The 27,686-nt window shown below is 40.9% G+C and overlaps 1 protein-coding gene across 1 annotated transcript in view; it reads right to left on the minus strand.

Annotated features, from left to right (window-relative positions):
- Nucleotides 1–2,277: 2,277 nt before the first annotated feature.
- Nucleotides 2,278–27,686, minus strand: part of LRFN2 (leucine rich repeat and fibronectin type III domain containing 2) — a 40,310-nt gene continuing 14,901 nt past the window's right edge. Inside the window, exon 2 of the mRNA XM_009332527.1 lies at nucleotides 2,278–3,196. Within this exon, the coding sequence (XP_009330802.1) occupies nucleotides 2,278–3,196 (919 nt within the window). The remainder of the gene's footprint in view (nucleotides 3,197–27,686) is intronic.

Here is a 27,686-nt window from a genome sequence, read left to right on the forward strand (position 1 = left end):
ATTTTCAAGATAATTAAAAAAAATAATTACTGCTCCTTATTCAGGTTTCAAAGCAGACCACAGAACAGCAAATAAATGAAAAGCAGGTACTTTTCCCCAAGAATGTTTTTTACTGTACATTTTCTAGCAAAAAAAACCCAAAACAAAATAAAGAAAAAATAGTCTGATCACAGGGATGTCATTTTCTAAAACTCCAAGTAGGAAACGTGACAAATACAAGATCAAGTACACAACCATGTCACAATATATCTCTGCACCTTTAAAAAAAATATACATAGAGTTTTTTCATGTGTTATTTTCTCTGTGCTTTGCACCCTTTCTCCACATGTTTTTTACAAAATCATAGTAACAATGTGCAATTTCAGAATGGTTCCCAGCAGCTGCTCATTGGGAGCCAACAAATAAATAAACGAATGAAAGGACTGTTGCAGTAGCCACCAGAATGCTGGAAATCACAGTAAAGTCATTAAGGACAATGAAGTCAGCTGGGTTGGCCATATGCATTTCCACAACCACAGCAATGCTCCCCCAAAACAAACCTGAGAATCAGTTTACAAGCCCTAAAGAGCTCCTGTTCTCAGTTCAACCTATCAGTACTTAAAGGGGGCTTATAAAAAAGATGGCAGCAAATATTTTAGCAGGGCCTGTTGTGACAGGACAAGGGGGAATGGCTTTAAACTAAAGGGGGGTAGATTTAGACTAGATATAAGGAATAAATTCTTTACACTGAGGGTGGTGAAACACTGGAAGAGGTTGCCCAGAGAGGTGGTGGATGCCCCGTCCCCGGAAACATTCAAGGTCAGGTTGGACGGGGCTCTGAGCAACCTGATCTAGTTGAAGATGTCCCTGCCCACGGCAGGGGGGTTGGACTAGATGACCTTTAAAGGTCCCTTCCAACCCAAACTATTCTATGCTTCTATGATTCAGTTAGCAAGTACCTCAGTGAGGGTGAGAGACAGGGGCGCAGGAGTACACTGGGGGCTGGGGAAGGGCTGTCTGTAACGGAGGGGACACATGGGAGACCCCCTGCTCTGAGACACCCAAACTTAACTCGGTTTCCGTGGCTAATTGGGAACATACCCAATCCTCTGAAATACACAAAAACTTACATTTCCTGTGATGCTACTTATACAGTCAAGCCGTGTCATGGCAACTGTACAGATGAAGAGCTTTTGTCACAATAGGGTGAAAGTCTGTGTTTTCTTTGTCAGTTGAATGGAGTGTCAGTGTGACCTTTGCCAGAAGCCATTGGTATTCATAATGTGGAGAGTTCATGGGAGCTACTTTTGTTTTCCCTTTCTTTATCCTTTAATAGGGAATCTTGATTACTATTTTTCCCATCTTTGATAGCAACACCCCTACAGATATCAAGAGCTGCTGCAATCTGCCTTGAGCATTGACAAGCAGAGACTATGAAGAAGATGGAAGAAAGAGGATGATTTTTTTTAAAATTTATTAACCCCTAGATTTAATTTTTCCTAGGACATGAAGGGGTGGTATTGGAGGTGGGTTATGCAGTACATCAGAAATTTGACCTTTGTACATATCATCCTTTTCATCCGGGGGATTTGATGAGACTGAAAAAAAAACCCAAAAAAATGCATGGAAATATACTTTCTGCTGTGGGAAAAAAACAACTCAAAAGAAGTAACAAGGCAAAACAGAACAGAAATCATTAAATCCAAATCAAAAGCCCACTCAACAACAAGTATTGTTTTCCCAGATGTCACAGTTAACACCATGAGATTATGCTGAACAATTTGCTCTGATATCTCCCTGTGGATGCCCTGCCCGCGCTTTTGAGAAAGTCACTTGCAATGACAACCAGATATTTCCTAGCACCAGTCTTATACCCACAGAAATGTATTTCTGTGTGTAAAAGAAAAGGAAGAGGTGCCCTTTAAAAAAAAAACAAACAAAAAAGAAACCCTGTAAAATTAAATTTGTGCTGTTAAACCCCTTTTTATCCTCCTTGTTTAATCTTGTGTGATGGTTCACCAACAGTCTGGGTAACTTTTGGAAAGCAATGCTAAATACAACTAGCAAATTCCTTGAAACATTCACGCATGGTTTAGTTGGGGCCAGACAAGAATGGTGCCACACGTGCCTATTCACATTTCATGACCCTCTTTCTCTTTTTTACTTATTTGTTTCCCTATCTTTTTGGCCAGTACAACTGAAAACGTTTCCTCCCCTCTCTTTCCAAATGCATGGCCCTGCAGCAAACCACGCTTTATAACACATGAGGGGAGAAGAGGAGGGGGTAGACACTGATATTTACACTGTGCTTTCCATTACCCACTCTGAGCTCCCGAAAGTCCCTTTTGCCCCTGTTAGGTCAGTGTCATCATACTGCAAAAGCATGCCATTCACCGAGAGGCTCCTCTTTGTCCAAATGTTTGTTATCTTTTTTGGGTAGGTGCAACACTGAGATGTGGTGAAGTCCCCCATGTCAAAAGAATGGCTACGTTTAGTTTTGCCCTCCAGAGGCAACATGAGGAGGCTGCGAAATTTGGACTCCGGCTGGCCCAGCAGTGGCTCTTTGTCCGAGTGGCGGGCCACCGGGGAAGTTCTGGAGTCTGTCATCTCCTCCTTTTTTTGACGTTTCAGTTCCAGGGAGGCAAAAGCTCCCATTAACCGGTCAATATTGTGTTTTGACCTGGAAGGAGGCCTCCACTTACTGGACAATGTGCCCTGTTCACTTTGGAGGCTATAGTCATCACAGTCATGGCTATTTGCAGAGCTGGAGGAAGAGGAGATGCTGCTCCGTGCAGACTGACAGTTAAACTCCATAAGTTCATTTCTCACCACCACTTTGGGGTTGACTTGGGGCAAGACTCCGTTTTGAACTGGTTGTGCTCCATTTGTCTGTGAGTAGACATTGCTGACGTTAGACATCTTCTCCTGGGAATTGTTGCAGACCTTATAGCGGACCATGAGTATTACAATGAATACCAACAGAGTTGCCACAATGATGCCTCCAATGATCAGAATCATGGTCCCACCCAGGAACTGGCTGTGCATCGATTCGCACTGAGGGTAGTCTTCTTTGGTGAAGAACTGGGCGCATCCCACAATATTGGTGGCAGTAAGGGTTGTGGCCGTGTCATCCCACATTGCCAGGACACAGAGGTCATAGCCTGTTCCAGAAACAAGGTTGTTTACAACAAAGGCTTTGTTTGTAGCTGGAATCATCCTTTAAAAAAAAGAAAAAAAAAAGAAAAAAAAATTGGTTACTCTTGACACTAAGGAAAAAGAGAGGAGAACAGACATAAGAACAGTGTGGAGTTTACTGTGTTGGGTACCAACAGAGAGGAGTCAGAGCCATAAAATTTAAACAAGCATTCAAGCTTCCCAGCTCCTGTGGGTCCAACATCCCAGCACTCAGTAACGCACAAGTTTTGAGGGCCATCTCTCAAATGTGCAATAAAGGGAATAAGAAAAAGCAGACCAAACTAGTCTGGGTTTCTTTCTCCTCACTTGCATCTGTCCTAATCTTACGTATATTAAAACCCGAACAAATAACTCAGAATAAAACTATGTGCCTACAAAAAGCAGTTCTTTCTGAGTGTGCAAATGACCCTTGCACTTGCTGACTCTGAACCTGGCAGTTGTCACATCGCTTCATGGTTTACTGTGAAACATCAGCAGGTTGCTTACCTTGTGAAGACAAGGGGCTACATTTAGTTTTCTCATTTCCTGAGAATGCAAGGCAGGCAGCCACTTCTCTCTCTTTCTGCACTTCCCCACCTACTTTCCTCATCCTCCTACTCCCCACTGTGGAAAATATCTCCTAGAAATGCAGCTATCATCTTCTTTGCCAGAAATTTCTCCCTGCAACCACCTTCCACTGTGTGAGTGGAAACGAAATACTGGCATTGGCATTATGGGCTGTGGAAGTGTGAGGAGACGTAGGAAGATGAAGGGATGGAAACAAGAAGGCTCCTTTAAAATAAAAAATTCTACTCAAATACAAATCCGTTTTCAAAAACCAAATAGCTAGGCCCAAGCTGAGCTCCAAGTTCGGTCACTTATGGATATTATTCTTTGCTGCCACAAAACTTAAGCAGTCATTTGAACTCATGCAATATTAGAGCATCACTAGCATTCAAAATTAGCAGATGGGAATGAACTTGGTCTACCCCCACTTCAGACTGGTGAAAATTGCAGCACATTAGTGGAATACAGTGGAGAATCCCAGATTCGGTGCCTGGTGGGTAGCCAAGGATAAAACAAAAGAGATATCCCATACATATTTCTTTTTACTTCCACGTAACAGGCTTGAGTGAGAGAAAAAAGCTGAAACTGAAACCAGCTCATTCTGACTTAGAGCTGCAGATCATTAGCACCAGCAACAAGGGAGTCCTACAGGCACTTACACCACACAGCAAGCTCGTGTGACTGTAATTGGGACGGTAAGGCCTGGTCAGAGGAAAAAGGCATACTCCTTGTGAGAGTGTCAGGCTTTCTTAGCCTCAAATCATCTTCACAGCTAGCATAAATTGCAGCTCTGCAGAGGCCCTTCTGTGCAGTGGGAGGGAACAGGCCTGCACAGAGAAGCAGCAACATCAAGGCACTGCAGAGATGAGCTTCCCATCATCTTTGCATTTATGCATTCACACCACTTACACAACCTTCAGTCTGGCCACAGGCAAGGATGCGGCTCCTTTTTAAAAAGCAAACCAACACACAAAAAAATTCTGTAAGGAAAAGAAATATCAGTGAGAGACACCTGGAATATAAACATCACCTGGCAGGTTTACCCAGTGTTATATTTGTGATTTTTTGGCACATTTATCATCCTAATGGAGATGTTCTGCACAGACATTGATGAGCTGTTCAGAATGAGCCGAGAGATTGTAAAGCAGCCCTCCTGGGCAACTCCAGATACAGTTGCTAAAGTGGTTTCTAATAGTCGAAATGGTTGGTCTCAAGTAATTTCTAATTGTTCTCCTCTCCCTGTGGCTCTGAGAACAACACACCACTGGCCACAGCACCTGGGGCAATGCCTGCCCTCTGTTAAATTGTCCAAGGAATTTCATACACACACACCAAGGATGATATATGGAATAACAGAATACTATTGATCTTCAAACGTATGATCTTCAAACTCTTGAACAGTTTCACCAATTGCTTCATATCTCCTTCCGTATCACCTAGTGCTATACTCCACTTTCCACCATCACTCCCAGCCACATGCTTAAAAAATTCTGCAGTGCATAAGTCCTTCAGAAATTATTTCACTGTGAAACCTCATTACAAACAAGTGGCACTGTTAGCAGAGCGAATAGTCAGCCCTATAAACTGGATCTTGGACTTGGGTCATAACTCTCAAAAAACAGAGCTATAGCACCATCTGTTAGAGTGGTTCCTTTTGCTTTGCACTGATGAAACACAGAGAGACCTCTATATTCTCCCCAAGTGAGCAGCAAACAACTGGGTTTATATAGTATATAGCTTTGCACATATTTTACACATATAGAAATACAGTCTTTCAGCCTAACACACTATACTAATTTATATGGAGTGAACACTGATAACTTCAATCATTTACAGCTTGTTTTCTTCAAATACGATTACATACAAGCTTCCAAGGAAATGTAACTGTCTGGAATATTTCAAGCACTGGCAGGTAGTGATAGTGGCATGAAATGTAAAGCCAGTCCATTTTTAAATGTCCAGCAGTGAGGCCACAACCAGTCCTAAAGCTTGGCCAGGTTAACTGTATTGAAACGTGCCATAAAAGCTCCTCTTAGCCCTTAAAAGGAACTGAGTAATTTCTAAACTCAATCAGTCCTGGAAGCTACAGCTGTGATAATATCAGGACTAATAATAGCTTTATGAAAGATCACAGTTGCAATCCCAATTGTGGAAAAAGCAATCAACTCTCCATATACATCTAAAATGAAGAACTTCAGATGTTTCCATAGATAAACTTCAACTGTTATTGTAAAATATTCAAATTAATATTATTGTAAAAGAACAGCTGAGCATAGGAATAGCACCAAGTTCAAGAGTACTAGGAGTTAAGTAATTAATCTCAGACTCAGTTTTCTAGCTTGCAGGGAAGATGATCTTGTTTTCATGAAGTTGCCAAATTGTAAGAGTATTTTGGCATTTGTCCATGCTTTAGCCCACCCTCCCCAAACATACTGCCAGTCAACTATGATGGATGACATCTCTTAACGTTCCCCACACCTAAAATCGATGCAGACACATTTTCACTCTGGGATATTGATGACTCTTTGATTGTCCCCAACACAGGTAGCTGCAAGATGCCACTTCAATCTTTGCTTTGCTGCTTAACAGGGGGAGTCTCTTCATGGCTGCTCTGTACGTCTAGCACCATTAATCACGGACCACCGTGCCCTGCCATTGGGACTTGGTAGCTAGGAGCTGCCACAAAACTAAAAGGGGTCATTAAAACTGTGTCTAGGCAGAGATCCTGCAAGGCTTTGTTCAGTCAACTCACCAGCTAACACAGAAAGTTGGTTCCAGGTAGCAAGAATCTATAGCCTGGTTCACTGGAGATCAAAAACAGCTTTTGAAAGTTGTTAGCTTTTGAAACTCGGAAGATCCTACTGCTCACTTGTTAGCCCTCAGATAGCAAACATACTTAATTGCAGCAGTATCTTGAGGCAAGGAATCTGATAGTGTCCACCTGCTCTTCAGGGTAGTGTTATCTTGCAGAGATGCTTCTTATCACAGAAGAGGAATAGAGATCTAAATCTGATACTAACCTTTCTTTAGGGAAAAAAAGAGTAACAGTTGACTAACTGCAAGAGGAGATCAACTAGCAAAACGCTTATTTTTAAACTAACGATAGGTTATGATAGGTTTTAATGTGTACAGTTTAAGGAGGCTGGGAACAGTGAGGACTGGGAAAGCAAACGAATACTCAAATATGTTAACAGTGTAAGTGTAAATGTAGTCCTAGCTAGAACAAGAATTTTGAAAATCTCCTTATGGGAATTTCACTGTCCAGACACATAAGACACAGTAATTTCTGTCTTTCTCCTCTGGCTTATTTTCCTTGGGGTAGGAGGAGCAGGCAAATCTCCTCCACATTGGTGCCAGGATTTTGTTACCTGATTCTTAAGCTAGTTTCTGAATCCTATCTGAAGATCAAAGTACTCCAAGGAAAACTATTCATATAAGAACACGGTTCTGACACCTCTGAAAATCTTGCCTCTAAGGAATGAAATGAGCATAGGGGTCTTACAATTGACCTTCTTAATTTACAAAAAAGCCCTCTTCTCTCACCCTTTAGCACAATAGCATCGCTTATTGGAAGAGGAGGAGATCTATGGCCAGAATTGGGGCATGGCATAAGCATCTGAAATAGAACAGCAATAGACAGAGGCTCCTCTGAGAGTTTATGTGTGGTGAAGAGCTGTGAAGCTGAGATGGAAGTTTGCAGGACTTTTGCAAACAATACATTCCCTTCAATCCATGGAGATTTACATCTCATTTTGTGAAAGCACCAAAATGAGACCATGACACCCTTTTTAAAAAAAGGAAGGATAGTGCTAACACCCTTCTTTGAAATCAACCTTATTTTCTACCATCACCGCTAAAAAGTCCTTGTTATGTCCTTGTAGACACAACATACAGAAAGCAAATAATTTTGTAATTACTCAATTCAGTGTGTGGGGATATTAAGAAAATTAGAAAATAAATTACTTAGCAATGTAGGAGAAAAAGGTTTGCTGCAAACTTCACTCGTAGTCCCAGATGCAAGTGAGCACTGAAGCTTGCAGAGAGTGAACTGTGCTGAGAATTTAGGAGACCTGAGTTTTATTCTCTACTTTATCAGTTACACTGATATCAGGCTCTACTTTATCAGTAACTCTCAGTTCCTGAGAAATCATTTTGCTGTACTGTAAGTCTTCTCATTTATAAAATGGGGATAATGCCAGCAATCTCCTTTCAAAAGAGGCCTGCAGTGTATGGAAGGAAATTAGTAGATATTATGATTACACTGTAATATACAAATGGGTTCTTTTCTTCTTTGTAGCACTGGGGATTAGCAGGAGTGAACTGCTGGTTAATACTGTGGTTATGGAAAACAGACAAATTAGAGAAAAGACAGATTAGGTTAATTGGCTAGGCAATTCTGTTCCTTTTCTCCATTGAAAGAGGGGTATGATACCATCTAGTTTTAGCCTGAAACTGCTTTAATCACAGAACTTGCAGGGAGCTGTCAAGGCAATTCCTTTGGGAAGGCACTTGCAACTCCCAAGACTCAGTTTTATACTGACCTGATAGACTATGTTGCTTTTCTCATGGTCATTTATTTTTATTACCCAGGGCTATATACTAACTATATTGCAATACGATTTCTCTTTTTTACGTGAACGCTAGGAGTTTAAAATGGAAAGTCATGCTAATCTATTAAATGCTTGTGTCTAAGAAAAAAAAAAAGCCTAATTGCTTGGGTGTGAATTTTCTGTGCTTAAGCTGCTCAACCCAAACTCTTCCTGTAAGATTCTATGCCTACATACTGTGTCCCAGGGCAGACACCTCACAAGAAATGGTCCATGTCTCTGCTGGTAAATTCTCTTTTCTTCTAGAGTGACTTCAGAAAGCTGCGTATCAAAAACAGCCCTTGAAATATTAACTCCTGAACCATGCTGGAAAAAGCACGCAAGGAACTGTACCAAGACATTAGCAGTATATATGATGGGGTTCTGGTGCATGGGAGCATTTCTGGGCCCTCATTAATTTACTGGCACAGCTGTAGCCTATACACTAATTATGAAGCAACTGCTGAACAGTAGTGCTAAACATTGTCGCTAGGCACTATAGTTTGTAATGAAGAGGGAAAAAGGAAGAGGAAGAGGGGTGCCACGGTGAAATAGCTAGTGTTCTGTAAAATCATATTCCAGTTAGTTAGCACACTAACTTTCCTGGATAGTAATGCCTTAGTGTGAAAATATCAATCTCACTGTACATTCCTATTCTTAAACTTCCTCTTACACAAAGTTGAATTCACATAGCACAAAATACTATCCTGATTGGTCTCAGAACTAGAAATTGATCCAGAAAAGGTTAATGCTGGAATCTGACCAATTTTCATTTTTCAGTGAAAATCTCAAGCCAAAAATGTTCATTTATTTAATGAGTAATTTTTTCCCCTGTTTTAAAATCTTTGGGTTTTTTCCTTCATTCCAGTTTCACAGGTAATTCTGAAAAAATGATGATTCCAGCTAATCTTCCTTTAAAGTATTGTAAAAGGGTCTGATAGAGTCCTACTTTTCAAGTGGAGTGTCCACCTTCAGTCCCAGTGGGATTAAAGTAGGATGGTAGAGAAAGGGGAGAGGGAAAGTATCAACGGTGACATATTGGAGAATGACTGGCTAAAAAGAACGTAAAAAGAGTGGGTAATCAAAAGAGAGCATTCATTGCCTGAAGAAGGACCACATAAAGTATCCTTTAAAGCCTGGTGGATGTAGTTCAATGGCACACAGATCTTGCTTCTTACCAGACAGAGATAGTAATGAGGTGTTTTTCATTGAGGCCAGGTAAGGAAAGAAGAAGGAAGAGAAGGTTGACGGGAGAGAGGATGTAAGAAGAAAAGAGGATAATGAACATCGGTTGTGTATGGCAGTGTCAGAGCAGCAGAAAATGATAGAAATTCAAGATAGGTTCAAAGCAGCCATTGGCAGGGCACTGTCAGGCACGTGGTTACCATCCAAATGATGGAAGTCCAGGTGGCCACTGAATGGGGACCAAGATCACAAAAACAGCTCAATATATAGTTGAGTGCAATGAAACATAGGTGAAGACCTTTCAGCAAAAACAAGACAATTAGAATGATAGTGAAGTGAATCAAGGCAGTGGAAAGAGTTCAGATGGTGGACAGAGATTAAGAAGGCTGGAGAAAAGGGCAAAAAAAGATCAAAGGCAGACTAGAAGGATCTAAATTGCAGTGAAAATGTCACACGTGATGTATTGCCTGGGAGCAAGAGCAAGTAATTGACAAATTTGGACTGCACAGTTGGCATTCTTCTCTGCTGCCAACTTTTGTAATTTCCTTGAAAGTTTTATGGTGTATATTGTTGTCATTTTTTGCTGTGCTTTTATCTGGGAGAGCCCCAGTTTCTGCAGTCATGGAATGAAAGTAGAGTCTAAAATGTTATTAAAAATTAAGTAAGCTAACAATGGAGATTAATTTCTGATCCTTCAAATTTCCAAAAAAGCCCTTGAATATATATCTTCAGATCATCCTAAAGCCTCAGGAATCAAAAAACAAATACAAAATACCAAGTATATTACTGTGTGAGATCTCACAGTCTTTATAGCGCCTGATTCAAGAGTTTTTAATCTAAGAATCTGAGAAAGACAGAGACATACTGTGACCTGCATCTCGAAAAAATGACAGTTGTATTTCTGGTGTCCTGGGAAAAAAGATAGTTGTTAGTATTAGCAACAGGGCCTAATTCCTCTGTCAGTCATGTCAACATAAGGAAATGTCAGATAATACCAGGAGGTAGCCAGACTTGTTCAGTAAACACTAACTCAACCCAGCATGAATAATTTCCTGCATTTTTTATTTTATTAGTTTTTGGGGGGTTTATGACATACAGTCATAATTTTGACTTCAGATGGAACATTTATTATTAAACACAAATCCCTTCCTGCTTTTCTGAATCTTGTCTCCTCATCACTCACACATCCAGCTGCCCTTCAGAGAATCTGTCTTGTCAAATGAAACACAGTACATATCGTTTCATTATTATTTCCTAATTTGCTTATGCTCTTTTCTGATCATTTGGAAAAGTGGGGTGGGAGGTGGGGAAGAGCAGATGGAGCCAAAAGTAATTGATATGTCTGTCACAAGATGGTGAGCCAGGGAGATACTGAAAATGAATATATCCCCTGTGCTACAGGGGAAAGGAAAAAAAAAACCAACCAAACATTAAACTGCTAGCGCAGAGAATATAAATTTCTGGTGAGGCTGCTGAACGGTGTCCCCTGGGAATGCACTGAAGTCATTCAGCAGGTGACAGAAAAAGGTGTAGGCTTCTAGGGGACATTACTGCACAAAGCTGAGAAAGGGGAACCTTGGTACAAGCTATTCTGCTCCCCTCCATTAGCCATTGCTCTAAGAGGAAATACTCCTCTCTCTATTATTCCCAACCAGATTCTTGCAAACAATAGGGAGCCTCAGGCAGGCAGGCAGAACTGGTGAGGCACTTCTGGATGAACGAAGACCACCAGAACCATCCCGTAATGCCCTGGTCAATGAAGGTGCTCAGTTCAACTGTCCAGGTGCAAGCTACTGCACAGGGGCAACCTCTTTTTGGTTAATGTTTGTATGGCAACACAAAATTAGACTTTCAAGCTCCCTGATCTATGCTATCGTTTTTTTCACGTGGACATGACAGCAGCAGGCACTTACTGCCCTGATCATTGAATTTTATCTTTAAAGGGAATGCAGACATACCCTAGGAACATTTGACAGCACAAGAAGTAAATCCAGTCACACCCAAGCTATTCAGCTACACACAGAACACCTTTCACCTCAATACATCTGAGATACTAGCTGCCTCAGAAAAAAAATCCTCACACTAATTCAAATCCAGCTAAAACATATTTAAGCTCATTAGCAGAGTAATTCAAAGCCCACATGATATTTCTGTTAGTAAATGTGAAGCTGAAGTATTTATGGAAACAATGCATAGCCATACTAATAAATTCACTCTGTATCATGTTAATGTAGAGTTAGAAAACTATCATAATTCACAACAATGTTTCAAAAAGCCAGACTGTAATTTTGAGATTAATCAAAAAATATTTAAAGACAGTAAGTTATTCTACTGATAGTTGCAACAACATGTTACAACTACCCCATTTCTAAAGATGGGAAGAGGTAAAAGTTATCCACGAAAGGTGTGTTCAAGTCATCAAGCATAGTGTGGGACCTGGGACACTTTTCCCAGGTTTTTATAGGCAAATGGCTCATCCACTTGGCTGGTGTTATGCTTTTTCCCTCTGACTCAAGTAATTTTGAACTCTTTTATGCAGAGTTGGACAGTTACACCAGAAAAGTCATCCTACCATAACAACAGAGGTTCCCAGTAGAGAAGCAACATTAGAAGTAATGAGTACATTTAGGAGCTCAGAGGAAATTAATTTGCAAAAGGGATTCTGCTATTTTCCTGGCAGAGCACAGCTGTGAGATTCAGCTGTATGCTGTCCTTTCTTGAGAGTTACAAGTGGGGCTTTCCACTTATTTCTAGGCAGTGAAATCTGTGCAAATTATAATGATAGGATCAAAGAGAGCTGACTGGGATCCTATAGTGGTTGACAGCTGCCCATCCCCTTTTTCTGAAAGAGCTCGTGTGAGCTGAGGTGAAGAGGAGGATCTTCAGTGACTTACTAGCAATTTCGTTCATGCTTACTACACAGAGCACTTATGCTAGGTTGCAACTCATATGTCCTGCAGAAACTCTCTGTCCTATCACACAGGCTAATTTTATCTCTGGAAGGTTGTGCTGGAATGACAAAAACTCCAGGCACTGCTTGAAGTTATGTTTGCCCATGTTTTGTAATTGACCGGTCAAAGCAAACTCCAGCATGCTGTTTCAGGCTCTTTTGTCACAAAATCTTTGTACACTGGTGGGAGAAGAGTGGTTCCAGCTAACAGCTGACAGGACTATTCTAACTATTCCAACCAAAAGAAAGAGTCTTATCCAGTGAATCAGAGGTCTCACTACCCACAGAAACTGTGTATACACTGATATATTAGTCTGTATAAAAAAGTGTTTCAACGTCAGTTTAAGACAAAATTTATGCATTATTAATAAGTTTAGTCACATATCACGTAGGTGTTCCCCCACCTCAGTGATTGAATTTGTTGTAGTTAGTCTTGAGAGATCAGGAATGGTTATCTACCAGAATCTCAAGCGTCTCTCTCACGAAGTTGAAAAAATGAGTTTAATTTACAGTGGAGAGGAAGGGAGAACTGCATTTGCCAATTCTCCTAAAATAAGCTAAAGAAATATCAACTCACTAAAGATACAGACAAAGTATACCTATATTCAGAGAAGAACACAGCCATGATTTAGAAACATGAAAAGGTGTTTATTTGGAGAGATTTTTACCATCATGAGAAGGTTGAAAAGAAAGCAGAAAAAAATGTAAGATTGAGGACCCAACCCTCTGGCCTCTCAGCAAACACTGGAAATACCTTTTGCTATCTAAGATGGATACAGTAGAATTGTTTGCCTCTTGTAAACTAAGAAAACTTACTGAAAAACAATAAGGGAAATTTTGAATAACAAACTTCTAGTATCAGTCATCAAGCTTTTAGTTTCTGAGTTAGAAGAGGGAGAAAATATTTTGCAACAAAAATCTCTGTGAAACATGCACAACAATGCACAAGGTAAAGAGAACAAGGATGATTCAGGGTGACTTTTGCAATAACATTGGGGAAAGAAGTGTTTTTTTCAATTGCAGAATGAGAACACAGGGTGCAAAAATCACTAATGGTCAAAAGCATTGTCTTCTAGGGAGGGAAAATAAGGGGGGGGGGGGGGGGGGGGATACATAGATATGTAATAAAGGCATTTCCTAAGACAGAGGTTTGACATTTTGCCACTTTCTGGGTATTGGATATAAAGCAAAGGAAAAGGAAGGCTAGAAGACTAGATAGGTTAGAAAGACATGGAGAAGTTGAATTTCAGAATGCTCTACAAAAGGCCAGAACACAGTTACATCTTTTCAGTTTGTGATACCAAAATTAGATAAAAGCATTTCTCAGCAACCAGAGACACCCTGCTTCTTTCAAAGCTGAGCCTGGACTGAAACCATAATGTGTGAAGAGTGATAAATACGTTACTGAAAAGGAAAGTAAAATCCATCCAGTAAGAAAACAAGTTTTAATTTATAATGACCCCAGGAGGAAGGAAAGGAGATGTCAATGATAAATTCCAAAAGTAGCATGATATTATTGCCTAGAAATGTTTCTCTGCTAAAGGATCTTGGGCAAGTGTCACAGAATTCTAGTACATGAACAACGTGTACTAAAAAGTAGTCTGCTAGTTCCTTACATGTTACAAATGAGACCCAGAAAACTGAAGGAAGCTGACATTAGTCATCTGATAAGCTAATGGCATGACCCAAAAACTGAATGTAAGTGCAGAATCCCAGGCTGTGCATCCCAATAGTGAACCCATTGCAAAGAGGAAAGCATGAGCAGTGTTTATTGGATTTTCTTCTTCCAGGTACTAGCCATATACTTTGCAAATATGTATTTGGCCCTCTTCATGTTATTTCTCATTCATGGAAAATACACAGAAGGTTTGGAAGTACTTGGAAAGGAATTAAATCCTACTTTTAAGCAAGGTTACCTATTAAATGAGTTTAAAAATATAAGACTGCTCAAATCTGGTGTCTCCCTTTAATTTCAGAGTACCACAACTGATCTGTTTAGGTTTGATGGTGTAACATTAAGAAGAGACTAGAATTTCTTCTCATGTTTCAACTTCTCTGATTGATTAACATTTTACCTGGGTCCTGAGATTTACCCACTTACAGCTTAAGTTATGCATTTTTGCTGAATATGGTTTTAGGATCAAAGAGACTCAGACAATGAGCAGCTGATCAGCAAGTTAATAAGCTTTCACATGAAAACCAGCTACGATAAATGCTAGGTATGCCATCAGTCTGTTGATATAGCTACATCCAGATCTGCTAGACTTATTACTTCTTTATCATGATTAATTCTTAGTCATCAGACCTGAAGGTTTTTGTTGTAATGGATATTTCATTGTCCACCAGTAGAACAAATGCTTCTACATGTTATAGGCATCCATATAAGGTCATTACAGATAATGGAAAAGAGCTTGTGAAGAATTTCATTGAAAAATTTTATAAATACTGTGGAATCATATGTGTAAGAGCACCCTGAAAGTGAAATGAAAGAATGGATTTTTCTTTATCTTTGCTTGAAAAACTTTCAAAGCAGTGAGTAATGAAGGAAGAGACTGGCAGATTGCTCTGCTCTGCAGAGTTTCAAGTGTAATGCCTGCAAAACTCTCTCTTCTTCACTCTGTAAAATCTTATCTGAGCTTTCCTGCTGTAACTCCAGATAGCATAATAAGTAGGACATGCAAAAATGACCCTGAGAGCTAAAAAAAGAGACCATGGAATAAAATGCAAATCAAATACACAATGATACTAAACCCACAATTTTTGCCTGCTTGGAGAATACAGAATCATTTGTCACCTCTACTGTCAGACAAGGGAATGCTGTCCTCATCCTGTCAAAATAAGCAGTAGTAGAAATTTGCCAAATGTTCATTGATATTTAGGAGCAAAAAAGATGACCTGAACATTGATTCGTAACATCAAGCAGCATCAAAACCTCAGTGTGACCCCTCCAAAAAGTCTAAGGATTAAAAGCCAGGCTCTATCATTCCTAGAAAGGAGGGTAAAATAAATACTCTAAAAAAATCATTACATAGAAATATAAGATTCCAGGCTTCTTGGAGAGCGCAGCCAGCACTGCATTCTAGGGTATGTTAGTTCTATGACTCTGTTTTCCCATAAATATATTTATCATGAGTATTATCAATAAGGGCATTCAACTCAACATTTCTAATAGCCAATGTAATCCTTCAGAGGAAACTTAAGCATGTCCCTCCTTAACCACTATATGGGCTGGGAGAGTTCCTTACATCTGCAGTCAAGAAAGAACAAAATCTGTTGCCCTCAGTAAAGCATTTTCCCTTCTTTTCTCAATAAATGATCACCCCAGAAGTATTGGAGTGCAGGTCAGAGTGTATGAGCAAGGGGATGAAGTAGACCAGAACTTTACTCCCTTAGGAAGTCCTGCAAAGCTGTGCTCCACTAGCAGAACTGCTGGTTTTGGCTTCTCTGCAGCGGGCTGGCTTGGGAGGAGTCCTAAACTTGTCTCTGCACCACTTATTACACAGCTGCTGGGCTCCAAGTTCCCTTCTCTAAATGATGATTGAGTCCCATTTCTAGGTTGCACCAAGACAGTGCTGTCCACATGACGTGTGGAATTTAGGTAGGCACTACCGTCAGTCTGTGGCAGGACTTCAGCAAGGCACAGTATCTGTCTCTTTGCTTGAGGAGAGAATGAGGGCTAGGCTTGAGCATCTTGACTGATGAGATGGCCTTTCCTACTTTCTTGCTGGGGAAGTCAGCCAGCTTTGGAGAGAAGGGTTTTGGTGTTTTTTTTTTTTAAAGTTTAATTTCCTTCCTTATTTTTCTGCGTCACCAAAATGACAGAAGGAGGGAGTCACCAGCAGAAGAAATGAAGCTGCAAACCTGATGAACAACAACGCTGACTAAACAAGAGGTGACGATGTGGCCTGTACCCTGTAAGAGGAATGCCCACACTTCCCCCAAAAGATGTAGCAAAAGAAGCAAAATGGGAATGGTCTAACAAGAGCTGTCTTTTGTCCTTAAAGTCTGCTTTGGAGCTGCCTTTGTTTCCACAGTCCCTGGAGACTTCTCAAGCAGAACACACCCCTGTTTCATTCCTTATGCCTTCCCCAGTAGATCATAAAGTAAGAAAAATCCTGTGTCCAAGCACCTCAAGGGCTTTTTATCCACTTTAAGATTCAGGATTGCTTTCAGAAGAGACATTTAGGGTGTAGTCCTTTCCTGGCCATGTGCACGTTGGCTTTTCAGGTGTCTATTTGTACTATCCCCCCACGTTCAGTGTGAATCTTTTTCCTAGACCTGACTTGGGAAATATTGGCCCTACTGTGACACTGTCATAAATCATTATTTGGTGATTGAAAGTGCTACATTCAGTGATGAAGTGGAGATAGCTGTGGCACTGCAGAAAACTTCTATGAGCTGCTGCCTTTTACATAACTTGGAGAAGTTACTATCTAATGTGCCTCGTGGGCAGATTAAAATTAACTTATCTCAGCCAACAGAAACTACAGACAGAGCCAAATCATTCCCCACAATACGTGTGTTTCCCTCTTCCACATTAGCCTGACTATAAGCCACAAGCCAAAGATAGTCTTGTCCTAAATTCATGTGGCTATGCACCTAATGAAGGTATAACTCTGACTCACAGTGATTAAATTTCAATGAAATATTGAAGAATGCTTAATTGGTTTTAACACATCAGCAGTAGAAAAGAATTTATTCTGTCATGACTAAATTTCATAACTGTGTTTCAGAAAATTAGTTGCTTTTTAATAACCATGCTGGCAACTTTTTGCAGTGCCATAGAAAAGGTGAATAGACGGAAATGTTTTTGTAACCACCAGTGTAATTTCTCACTCCATAGTGTAAATACACGGTGGCCTGCCACAGGTTTCACCTAGGTCTTGTTTTCTCATGTGCACTCTGGGTTTGTCTGCAGATACTGGCCTCTTTATCCTCTGAAGTGTCCCAGAACATTCATAGACATATTTCTGGAACCACTGCTCTGTGGATTTATTTTTTTTTTTACCTTGATCTGGAATGAATCACTCCACCCTCCCTCCAGCACGAAGACAAATGTGATTGCTGCTCCTGAACATATGGTGCAACCTAAAAAAAGGGTTATCTTGTAGGAGTGTATCTGTATGGTTCACTTATCACACATTCCCCAATGAAGGATTTAGGAGATAACATCTCTTTTTCTTTCTCAAACTGCTCATGTTCAGCATTTTTCTGTCTACTGCTATCCAAGATGCTAACGATTCCTCGAGGGAGAAAAGCCCACTCCCATTACAACTGCCCTTTTACGTATTGCTCAGCAAACTTGGATCTGCTGTACTGCCAGAGACTAGTTGCATAAGATGCAAAAACAAATATACAAAAGTTATCCTCCTTTCTGTGTTCATCATCCTAGATTTGTCTAGACTCATTCCCCATAAGAATGAAATTAAAATTCTGGAGTATTTGGTGACATTATGCCACAATTTTTTGTCTCTGAAGAGAACAACCTGTAATCATGTGAAAAGACAGATTTTCTAAGTTATAAATTTCTATGCTGCTCTGAGTTTGAGAGAGAAGATGTTAGCATGATATTTTATCCCAAAGCAATCTTCTCAGATTACAAGGACTGTCTCTCTGAAGAGCCTATAAACATCTTCAGAGAGACACATGTGATGAAAGCAAAGGGTCATTATTTCACAGGAATTCACTACAGTTTTAGGCAAATACTTTGAGGACTTTGGAATGCTTTAACCAATATCCAGAAGTATCTAACTAAAATAATCTCTAAAGGAAACCCTTTATAAAATTCAAGAGACAGCTACTCTGAGTTGAAGGAACACCTGGCTCTATTCTTGGCTATAAGAGAATCCTATACAGGTGGAGTTGTCTCCTCCGATGTTTCTGTGCATTGGCTAAAATAGATTTAAGGCTTGGTAGAGCAACGGCTACTGCAGTTGCTCACACGAAAGTTTACTAAGACATGACAAAAGCAGACCTAACTAGGAAACCTAACTGTAACACAAACACCTTACCTAAGCAGAAATTGCAAATTTGATGATGGCTGGTGTCAGGAGTGCACACTTTTATGGATGGGAGGAAGAAAAATTTACCATGGATGCAGGATGACTCAGAAAAAGGTGAATTGGAAGTATATGGGACAGTATGGCCATAAAAGATGATACAGCAAAAATGAAAATGCATCAGCTGGTGGTTTCATCGTGGTTTAAATCAGAGTAGAGTCATGGGGTTGAGCACAGTGGTCCTAGGGAACCATATGGTACTGAGACTGTTCACCCAGACACCAACACGCTATGCCTTAATTGTTCCTTCAGTGAGTATTGGCAGAAGTGTTTTAAGGCTGTGCTTGTGCTCACTAAACCTGGCCAAACCTGCTCCATTTGATTGAGTCTGTGATTATTTCTTAAGAGAAACCTGATACTGCAATCTCTCAACTGCAGCCCTGCTGGCATTGTGGTACTTGAGACCTTGACACAGGCATATCAATAGCACCAGCAGAAGCAGCAAAGAGGAAGACACTGATGAATGACTCCGGTGACCACTAACCAACCCAGACAACAATACACCCAAAAAGACAGATCTAGACCAAACCTCTTCCACAATGACTAGCAGCAGAGAAGGCAGGCTGAAAGGCAGAGATGTGTCTGCAGTGCTCAAAATATCCTTGGACGCAACTGTCCAAGGGACTGGCTAGCAAAGAGCATCCCTACGGTCAAGCAAGAAAGAAGTATACATTTTCTTATTTTTCCCTCTCAGTTGCAGCCCAGTGCAAAGTATCATAATACCCTCTTCTCAGTTTATTCACAAGTACAAATGTTTCTTGTAAGCTGGATCTTGCTGAGATAAAATCCATTGAAATGATTCCAGAGGAACAGGGTAGGAAATACTTAATGGATCATAGCTTAATAGCTTACCCAGGGAATAAACAATGGTAGAGAGACTTTGACCCTACCATGTGCTTTCTGCACCTGTGGACATTGCTTAAGGTTTGGTAGGATCTTTCCTACCAGAGTTCTAGACCAGGAGTCTCTGAAATGATCAGTAACTGTTGTTTCCATCAGCTTTATTTTCAGTTCTGTAAGGGGAGGGTTGGTATTTGGAGACAAGCACTGACTGAAAGCTTGACTGAAAGTCTTCTACCATGTCAGTTAAAAAGGCTCTTCTTAGTTCTCAAGGAAGACAAGGCCATGTAATGCTTATTTCTGATACAGCCTAAGAAGATCCATTCAGCGTACTACTGCTGTGACATGACTGCCAGTTAAAGTAATGACTATTCACACTCACAAAAGTTAAGGCTGTTGAAATCTTAATACATACAATTGTAGCATTAGTGTACACAGAGGTGTCCAGTTTTATTGAACCTGCTGACTTTACCAGAAGACTTTGATTGACAGTTTGACTGCTTTTACATTCTTGCCTTTATAGGGGGGCTGGTTCCCAAATGTTAAGAGCAGTACAGGTAGTCATGATCATCTAGTCTGACCTTCTGGACAGCAGAGTCCAGTATAGGCTGAGGAGTTTATCCAGGGATTCTTCCACTGAGCCCCAGCACAGCGGTTTACTGGACGTACGGTCTTAAGTATTTCTCAAGGGATGAGGAGTTGGTGACCTTCCCTTCTCCTACTGGTTCATACCACAAGGTTAAAATGTCACAGCTCATTTCCAATTTGAATGTACAGGTCTTCACTTCAGCGTGAGAAATATAAAGAGTGGTTTACACATCTGCATATAAAGACAAACCAATAAGCAAACAACAAACTGAGGCAGGATGGAGACAAAGTCAGCCTATTTAAAGGTGTTGTGAATTATTTAAGTTGTGACTTTTGCTTTTGGAAAAGTCAGAGGATGGTAAGAGCTTCTATACTTGGGGGAGGAAGGCAGGGGTTGCGGAGATTTGGAATATAAAGAATAATGTCATGGGTGATGGATGGTCTGTTATTGGACAAGATGACTGGCTCAATAGTCAATGACTCCTCATAAAATGGTTGAGGGATAGGCTTGAGAAAGCCCAGGTGGCCACAGGCAATCTGCCCAAGGCCATGATGAACATGAAGACAAGTATCCAGAGTTTATTTATGGGAAAAGACTTAGGACAGCTGGTAGAAATTGAAGGGGATGCAAAGACACCATGGAAAAAGGAAGACTATGACATTTCATGTGTAAAAGGAAGAAGGTGGTAGTCCCAGGTATTTAAAACCAGCTCTGGAGTGTCCAGAGATAGCTCATTTGTTTTGTATCCAGCCACTTCCACTTGAAACATGCTTGAGACTGTGAGGTACTTCTGTGTGTTATTATCACTGTTAAAAGAGACTTAGACAAAACCCCCAAACATTTAGAAGCTTTTTCTGAAGGTCACAGGGCCACATGAACACAGAAGAATGTAAAACCAGTGTCTTTTCAGCTTAGCATTTTAGTTACCGTTTCTACAGTATTACTCTGTTCTAAGATGCTTCTACTATCACTTTGATCATCAGAAAGTCTGTGGGGGAAACCAGTATCATTCAGCCCAAGGGTTTTGTGCAGATCTTTAATCCTTTCATGACAAGCCATTTTCAAAACTTCTGTTGTGTAGATGAAATAAAGACGACCTCTATCCTTTACTTTTCTCCATTCAAGGTCAACAGCAGTTCTGTGATCTACTGACAATGGCACATGATGCCCATGGAGGATATCCCATTGCTGCCAATGATTAATAGTTGCATTTCACTCTCCTCAGGGCCATAACTCACTCAAACCTTCAGCATCTGAGAATGATGGAACATCCCTGGAACAGATAAATCCATAAATCCTTCCAAGCCAACAAAAACATTGCCAGCTTTCTAGGAGTTTCTTCACAAGTCAGGCTATAGTTTTCAGATAAATATGTGCATGTAACACAAGAGGGGGGAAACCAGATCACCAATAGGAGAAATCAGAGAAGTAATTTAAGGCTGGTTATCATCACTTTCTATACTCTGTTCACTGTTGTTCACTTTGCAGGAAGACAATGTCAGACAGGCAGACATGAATTATTGTCCACAGTATCTGCATCTGCAGCAGTCATTTCATTTGCAGTTGTGCTGGGAAGTGCATTCTGAAGCACACAACTTATCCCAAAGGCAGCTGTATAATAACATCACGAACCAACCTTCAAAAGGACTGCCTGTGGGAGTAGTGTATCAGTCACGTCATTTGGAGATATATCTGCTGATTTTATCCACCAAAAGTTTTTATTTCTGATAGCTCTGTAGAACAAATACATGTATCAGAGACAGCTGGACTATATTTAGGCTAGTTCATCGTCTACAAATGGCTCAGCCACTAAAAGCTCCACCTTCTTGGTTGGCCAGAGCTCAAAATTTACCGCTACAGAGAGAGAGTCTTGCCCCCATCCTGGCAAGATGGGGGGCCAGCCCTGCTGCCTGGGGCTGTGGTGAGTCCAGCTCATGGGTCCATCTGAGATGTCAGCCCTAGGGAAAGGGAGAGCAGCTGTCACTCCACTCTGACTGCACGCTGGAGCTGGCGAGAGGAGGAAGGGCAACCCTCCTTGAGCTGCCTCTGCAATCACTGTCTAAACTAGATGCTGGAGCTAGGTGGTATGGAAACCTCTCCTGGGGAGCCAGGCAGCCTGTTTGTGTAGGTTGTCAAATACACTCAACTTTTTTGTAAACAAAACAGAAGGCATGTGAGATTGCCAAACTGCTAACTGTAGGAACTCTCAGCTACACACCATAAAGTTCTGCTTTGAAGTTTAACAGAGCTTTTCTGGACTCATAACAGAAAAGTCTCCTGTAGTTCTCATAAGCTTTTCTCAGGTTTATTAAAAAAAAATATTAAAATGAAGTAGTTTTATTTGCATCTTTTATTTTTAATAAGAGTGTTCACAGGTTCAAGAAAAAAAAAATTAGCCTTTTCAGCTATCCATTTTCAAAAGCAGAACTTAGGAAGCTCTTTTTTACTGCTTGTTTTTTCAGTGGAAACCTTTAAAATTTTAATGAAATAGAATATTATTTCCTACATATTTTTCTTACACGTTGTGTAATTTCACTTTTCATTTTGGGGGAAAAAGATCTACAATTTTCTGAGTTGTTCTACCTATAGATATTTAGAATTAGCAATGGCCTAATTAAGAAAAGCTTGAATATTTCTTTGCATAGTTAGTCTCTGCAAAGTTTTGGTGCTTGTCCAAATCTGACTGAACAGCAGTGAATTTTCCATAGCTTCTGAGGATGCAAAATAGGACTGGAACCCACAGAAAAGGCTGCTCTGCTTCCATTCCTGGCCTGCTCTACACCAAAAGAAAGCACCTCATGTTACCCCTGTGCTGGAGTAGAGAAAATACTGAATTTGTAGAGAATCGAGTGGGTTAACCCATCCTTGGAAACAATATTGGATTTCATATCTCTGAGTCCTCATGGCAGGTTGCTTCCACCTGTGAGTATCTATCTCAAGTGTAGTTGCCGTTACGTATATGATAGATACTGTATCAGGAACATCCTATGTTGACTGACTGTCCTGGTTTCGGCTGGGATAGAGTTAATTTTCTTCCTACTAGCTGGTACAGTGCTGTGGTTTGGATTTAGGATGAGAATAATGTTGATAACACACCGATGTTTTAGTTGTTGCTAAGCAGTGCTTACACTAGTCAAGGACTTCTCAGCTTCTCATGCCCTGCCAGCGAGAAGCTGGGAGGGGGCACAGCCAGGACAGCTGACCCAAACTGGCCAAAGGAATATTCCATACCATATGATGTCATGCTCAGTATATAAACTGGGGGGAGCTGGCCCGGGGGTGGCAACCGCTGCTCAGGAACTCTGGGCATCAGTTGACGGGTGGTGAGCAATTGCATTGTGCATCGCTTATTTTGTATATTCTTTTATCATTATTGTTATTATTATTTTCCCTTCCTTTTCTGTCCTATTAAACTGTCCTTATCTAGGCCCACGATGTTTACTTCCCTCCCCCCCCGATTCTTTCCTCCATCCCACTGAGGGGCGGAGGGGAGTGAACGAATGGCTGTGTGGTGTTTAGCTGCCTGCCGGGTTAAACCATAATACTGATGAAACTGTGTCCTAAGTATGTATTCATCTACCTGTGCTCAGTAAAATAATGGTTACCATAAAAGGTATCTCAAAATAGTGAGGTGAGAAGAGAGAGCATAAGGATAAACAGGCAGCCAAATCATAAAACACAGTCCCAAATGATTTATCTAGCAGAAACATTTAAACAAAAAAATCTCTGCACAGAAAAATCAAAAGTCATAGCTCTCATAATTACAGTAGTTAACAAAAAGTCTCACAAAACCTCCAGCGTGATAATTCTGAATAGAAAATAAAACTGAAGAAATCTCAGTCTGGTCATGGATTAAATCACAAGTGGAAAAAGAGGATCCAGTCCTGACAAGTGGTCTGTTATGACTTAGCTCTACTCAGCTCTTGATTTGTACAAAAATCCATAGGGGAACAAAATGAAAAGAAATAAAGATTGCATTAAGCAAAGTTACATGTAATTTATATTTGGGAATGGAAAAGGGGAGGAAAGATAAAGAATTTTTTTTCCCCCAAATTGATCCCTCTGCCTTCATGTACCTTTTTATGTGTTCACATGTCACCCTTTTCATATTGTATGTTCCATCTTCATTCCCCTGCCTTTAGCTAAATGTTGTGCAGCTCTCTGCCTTTTTGAACTGTCATTAAAACAATGTGTAAGAGACAGCACTGCAGATAAACAGCAATATGTGTCACCTGGTAAGTTGTACCGTCACTGCAAGGAAAAAGAGAAAGCATCATGCACTCAGAATTGAGCAAAACATCTAAAAGTGTAAGAGGGGCTTATTGTTTCACCTAAGTGCAAACCTTAATGGGGAGGGTGCAGCTGGGATGGGACAAGTGTGGTATCTATTGCTAGTGTCGGAGAATGACTGAAAAATGTGATGGCTCCCAGGACACAAACTTCATCCAGAGGTTTTCGGCTCCTGCAGCTGCGGCTGCATAAGGCAGAGCCGTTTGGTTTCTGTCTGGCAGAGGGATTCATTACTCACGCCCAATCATCCCCTCCCTGAGCGAGCCTGTGTAAAGTGCACAAGTATTTTGCATTAGATGATGTCTCTAGGACCACGTGTTCAAAGCTCTTACAGGCACTAACAGTAGGTGCATCTAGGAAAACCTTGGTATTCTGATGGCAAAGCTGGTCGGATACCTCAAATGAAACACATTTTTATTGTTGAAATAAGGGTTTCTGCTAGATCCAGTTTTTTCTTGTCTCCTGTCAGGAAAATTAGAATGAAAGCTATAGCTGTGGGGAGCCACAATGCTCTTCCTCTCCCTGGCACCTGTGAGGGGTGTTGTGCTTCCAGCCATTGCTCTGCTCCTCTAGCAAGTTTTCTGCTCTTTTCCCACTCCCCCACAGTCAGCCGCCCCTTCTCCTTGTACACCCCAACCATCCCTTCGCCACTGCAGGGGCTGAAAGCAGGGACAATATGTGGGGAAGGAAGACCGCTGTGGTGAGTGGAGAGAGAGAAAAGTGAATATGATGAATTTAGTGAGCTTTTCCTCCAGCAGGAGAATAACTCCCCAAGTGGCATGATGTATGGTGGGGATGGGGCTGTCACTCCCAAAGCTGTAACATCCACAAAAAGACTGATAGCAACATTTCCATGTTTCCAAATGAAATACTTCTAAAGTTTTCTTTCCATAAGCAAACAAAACAACAGTTATGGAGAATTTTCAGCCCGATTCTTGACAGAAACAGATGTTGCAATATTGGAATTTCCCATGGGACAGATATTCCAGGGTTTGTTCCACTTTAAACAGGGCTAGAAAATAAAACTGAGTTGATATATGGTTTGCTTCTTCATAACCGTTGCAGAGGCAGGTGGTTGGAGGGTGTGCTAGACAGATGTTGCACGCTGCTGCAATGACTGTGAGACCAACTAGTGTGGATCTTTTTTTTTCTTTTAATTAGTTTTTAAATCTGCTCATTGTTCAATGTAAGGAGCAATCAATTACTTTGTGGTTCTGTCCCATTATATGGCAGATTAAGGTTTGCTTTGGGTAAACTGAGGCACTAGCTTCAAAATTTCCCCAAGATAACATCTCTTGTTTGGGAACTAGTAAATGTGACCTGATTTGAAATGCAGCCTGCAGCTCTTTGGAGTATATGCCTCCCTGTCATCAAGCTTATCCAAGGTTAAGCAGAAGAGATGAAAATGACAGAAGCCAGGAAAACACTTGCAGATCGTGTCCTGAGGGACTCTCTCTAAGTAGGAAGAAGGACTCTGTTTCTATGGCTTTTCCTGGACTCACTTTGCTACCCTAAAAACATGGAAAGTTTCTGGACTGGAGTCACTTAAAGAGGGGTAGAAAGCAGGTTTTAACCTAGTGCAGATGTATACAGTTTCACTAACTTAGGAAGCTCAGCAAGCGTGTTAGTCCAGTCTTAACTGGGGAGGTATGGGGACCAGCAAACTGTAAGGAGGTGGGTCCCCATGACTAACAAAGCTGGAAACATCTCAGCACCATGCAGCTGTAAGGTCACAGCTTGGCCACTTTGAGGTAGAGTGCGATCGTAAGTTCATAGTAAATGCAGGTTCCCAAATATTTAGTCAAAGCCCTGGCCTTGTTACTGTGACTAGCCACATCCAAGGGGGGCCAAGAAAGAAGAAAGAAGAAAATTGTCTATAGCACAATCCCACATACACACAGTGAAAGCAGTGAGACAGCAAAAAGTCTTACTAGGACTTTGCTCAATACTGCCTTTGATTGCTAGTTGAACAACAGCTAGTAACTCTAAATGGACAGCAATGAAATAGCAAGGAATGGAGAAGTGTGATCGGCCATCGCCACTACAAGGTTATATGGATTTGGACAGGAAGTTGTAGGACTTTGCCAGTTAGGCACCGCTGGAAAAAACACACGTTACAATTCCACGTTGCAGCAACATAAACCTTACCACTATGTGTGCTAAGCAGGCCAAAAAACAGCTCTGCTTGGCTGCTTCTCTGTGCTACTCTTTGTCTTCTTTGGGTTTTCCAAGAAAGACCAGACAGCTTTGATTCCATTCACCTGTAACCTCTAGTTCAGCACCTCAGTGAGCACCGAAAGCTTTGCCTACGGTACAGCTAGCAACAAGAGCAAGATTTATATACTTACAAACTAAGTCTGCTAAGGAAAAGGGAATTTTTTTGTTGTTTGGAGATGCAAAGGCCAAATTCAAAAAGCCTTATACTTCCTACATAAAATGTGTCCTTTAAAGGTGTTAATCTGAAGGTTAAAATCACTTTTTCTGGAGTAAAGCTATACCATTATTATTATTATTTCCTACTTTAAAGTCAAAATATCAACTAAATTTTGCAGGAAGTTTTATGTCAGTGTGTAACTCCCAGGAATATGCCACCTCTGCCCTCCAAAGTGCTATTCCTTTCACTCCACTTGGATAATCAGCATGTTCATAAACCCCAATGAAACCAGTTACAAACACCTGTGCTACCACACAATGAAATACAAAGAAAATTCTAGGAGAAAACCCAAATGGAAGCTGCTTAAGAACAACTAAATAAAAGGATTTACTCTGAAAAATACTCCAGCTCTGGCATAATTAGCTAATTAAACCACAGCCAATATAATTATCTACCATGAGAGAGCCTGGATGGGGAAAACAAAGAGAAAAGGTGAAACAAACAACAATATTATGTTTTAGTGGGGGAAAAAAAACAACCAGCTAAAACCTCATATGCTTCCATTAGGCAGAGTCTGTATAGCACAAGGTCTCGCCACCTCTTCATCCCACTCCAACCTGGTGTTGTGCAAAGGTGCAGTACTGAGCCCTGAAATGGGACTGTTGCAGTCCCTCATGCTTTTGTTAACACTATTCACAGGCGTGAATCCTGCTCCCAGTGTTTATTTTATGCTTCCCCTTGCAAACAGCCCTTCACCTCATAAAAGGCGTTAGTGTCCCCGGAGAAGGAAAATAGAATTTAAACTACTAGCCATACATATAGCCTTGTGTCTTCGATGTGGCTCATCTTCCTAAGCAAATCGTACAAGAGCCAAGCATCTATCAGAGGTACTTCTGCACTGTTTTTCTAGCAGAGAGATTGCAGCATCGCTAGTGCCACTGAGGGTGCAGGAGGTTTGTCTGACACTACCCAGAGAAGATGGGGCTGTCACTGCCCTCTGCTCAGCCAGCACCCTGTGACAGCAGCCACCCCAGGCGCTACAAGGCCCTGGACGGGAGGAGCCAGGTTCTGAAGGAGACTCCTTCCATGATGG

Source organism: Pygoscelis adeliae, unplaced genomic scaffold (genome assembly GCF_000699105.1).
Source record: "Pygoscelis adeliae isolate BGI_AS28 unplaced genomic scaffold, ASM69910v1 Scaffold489, whole genome shotgun sequence".
Taxonomy (NCBI): domain Eukaryota; kingdom Metazoa; phylum Chordata; class Aves; order Sphenisciformes; family Spheniscidae; genus Pygoscelis; species Pygoscelis adeliae.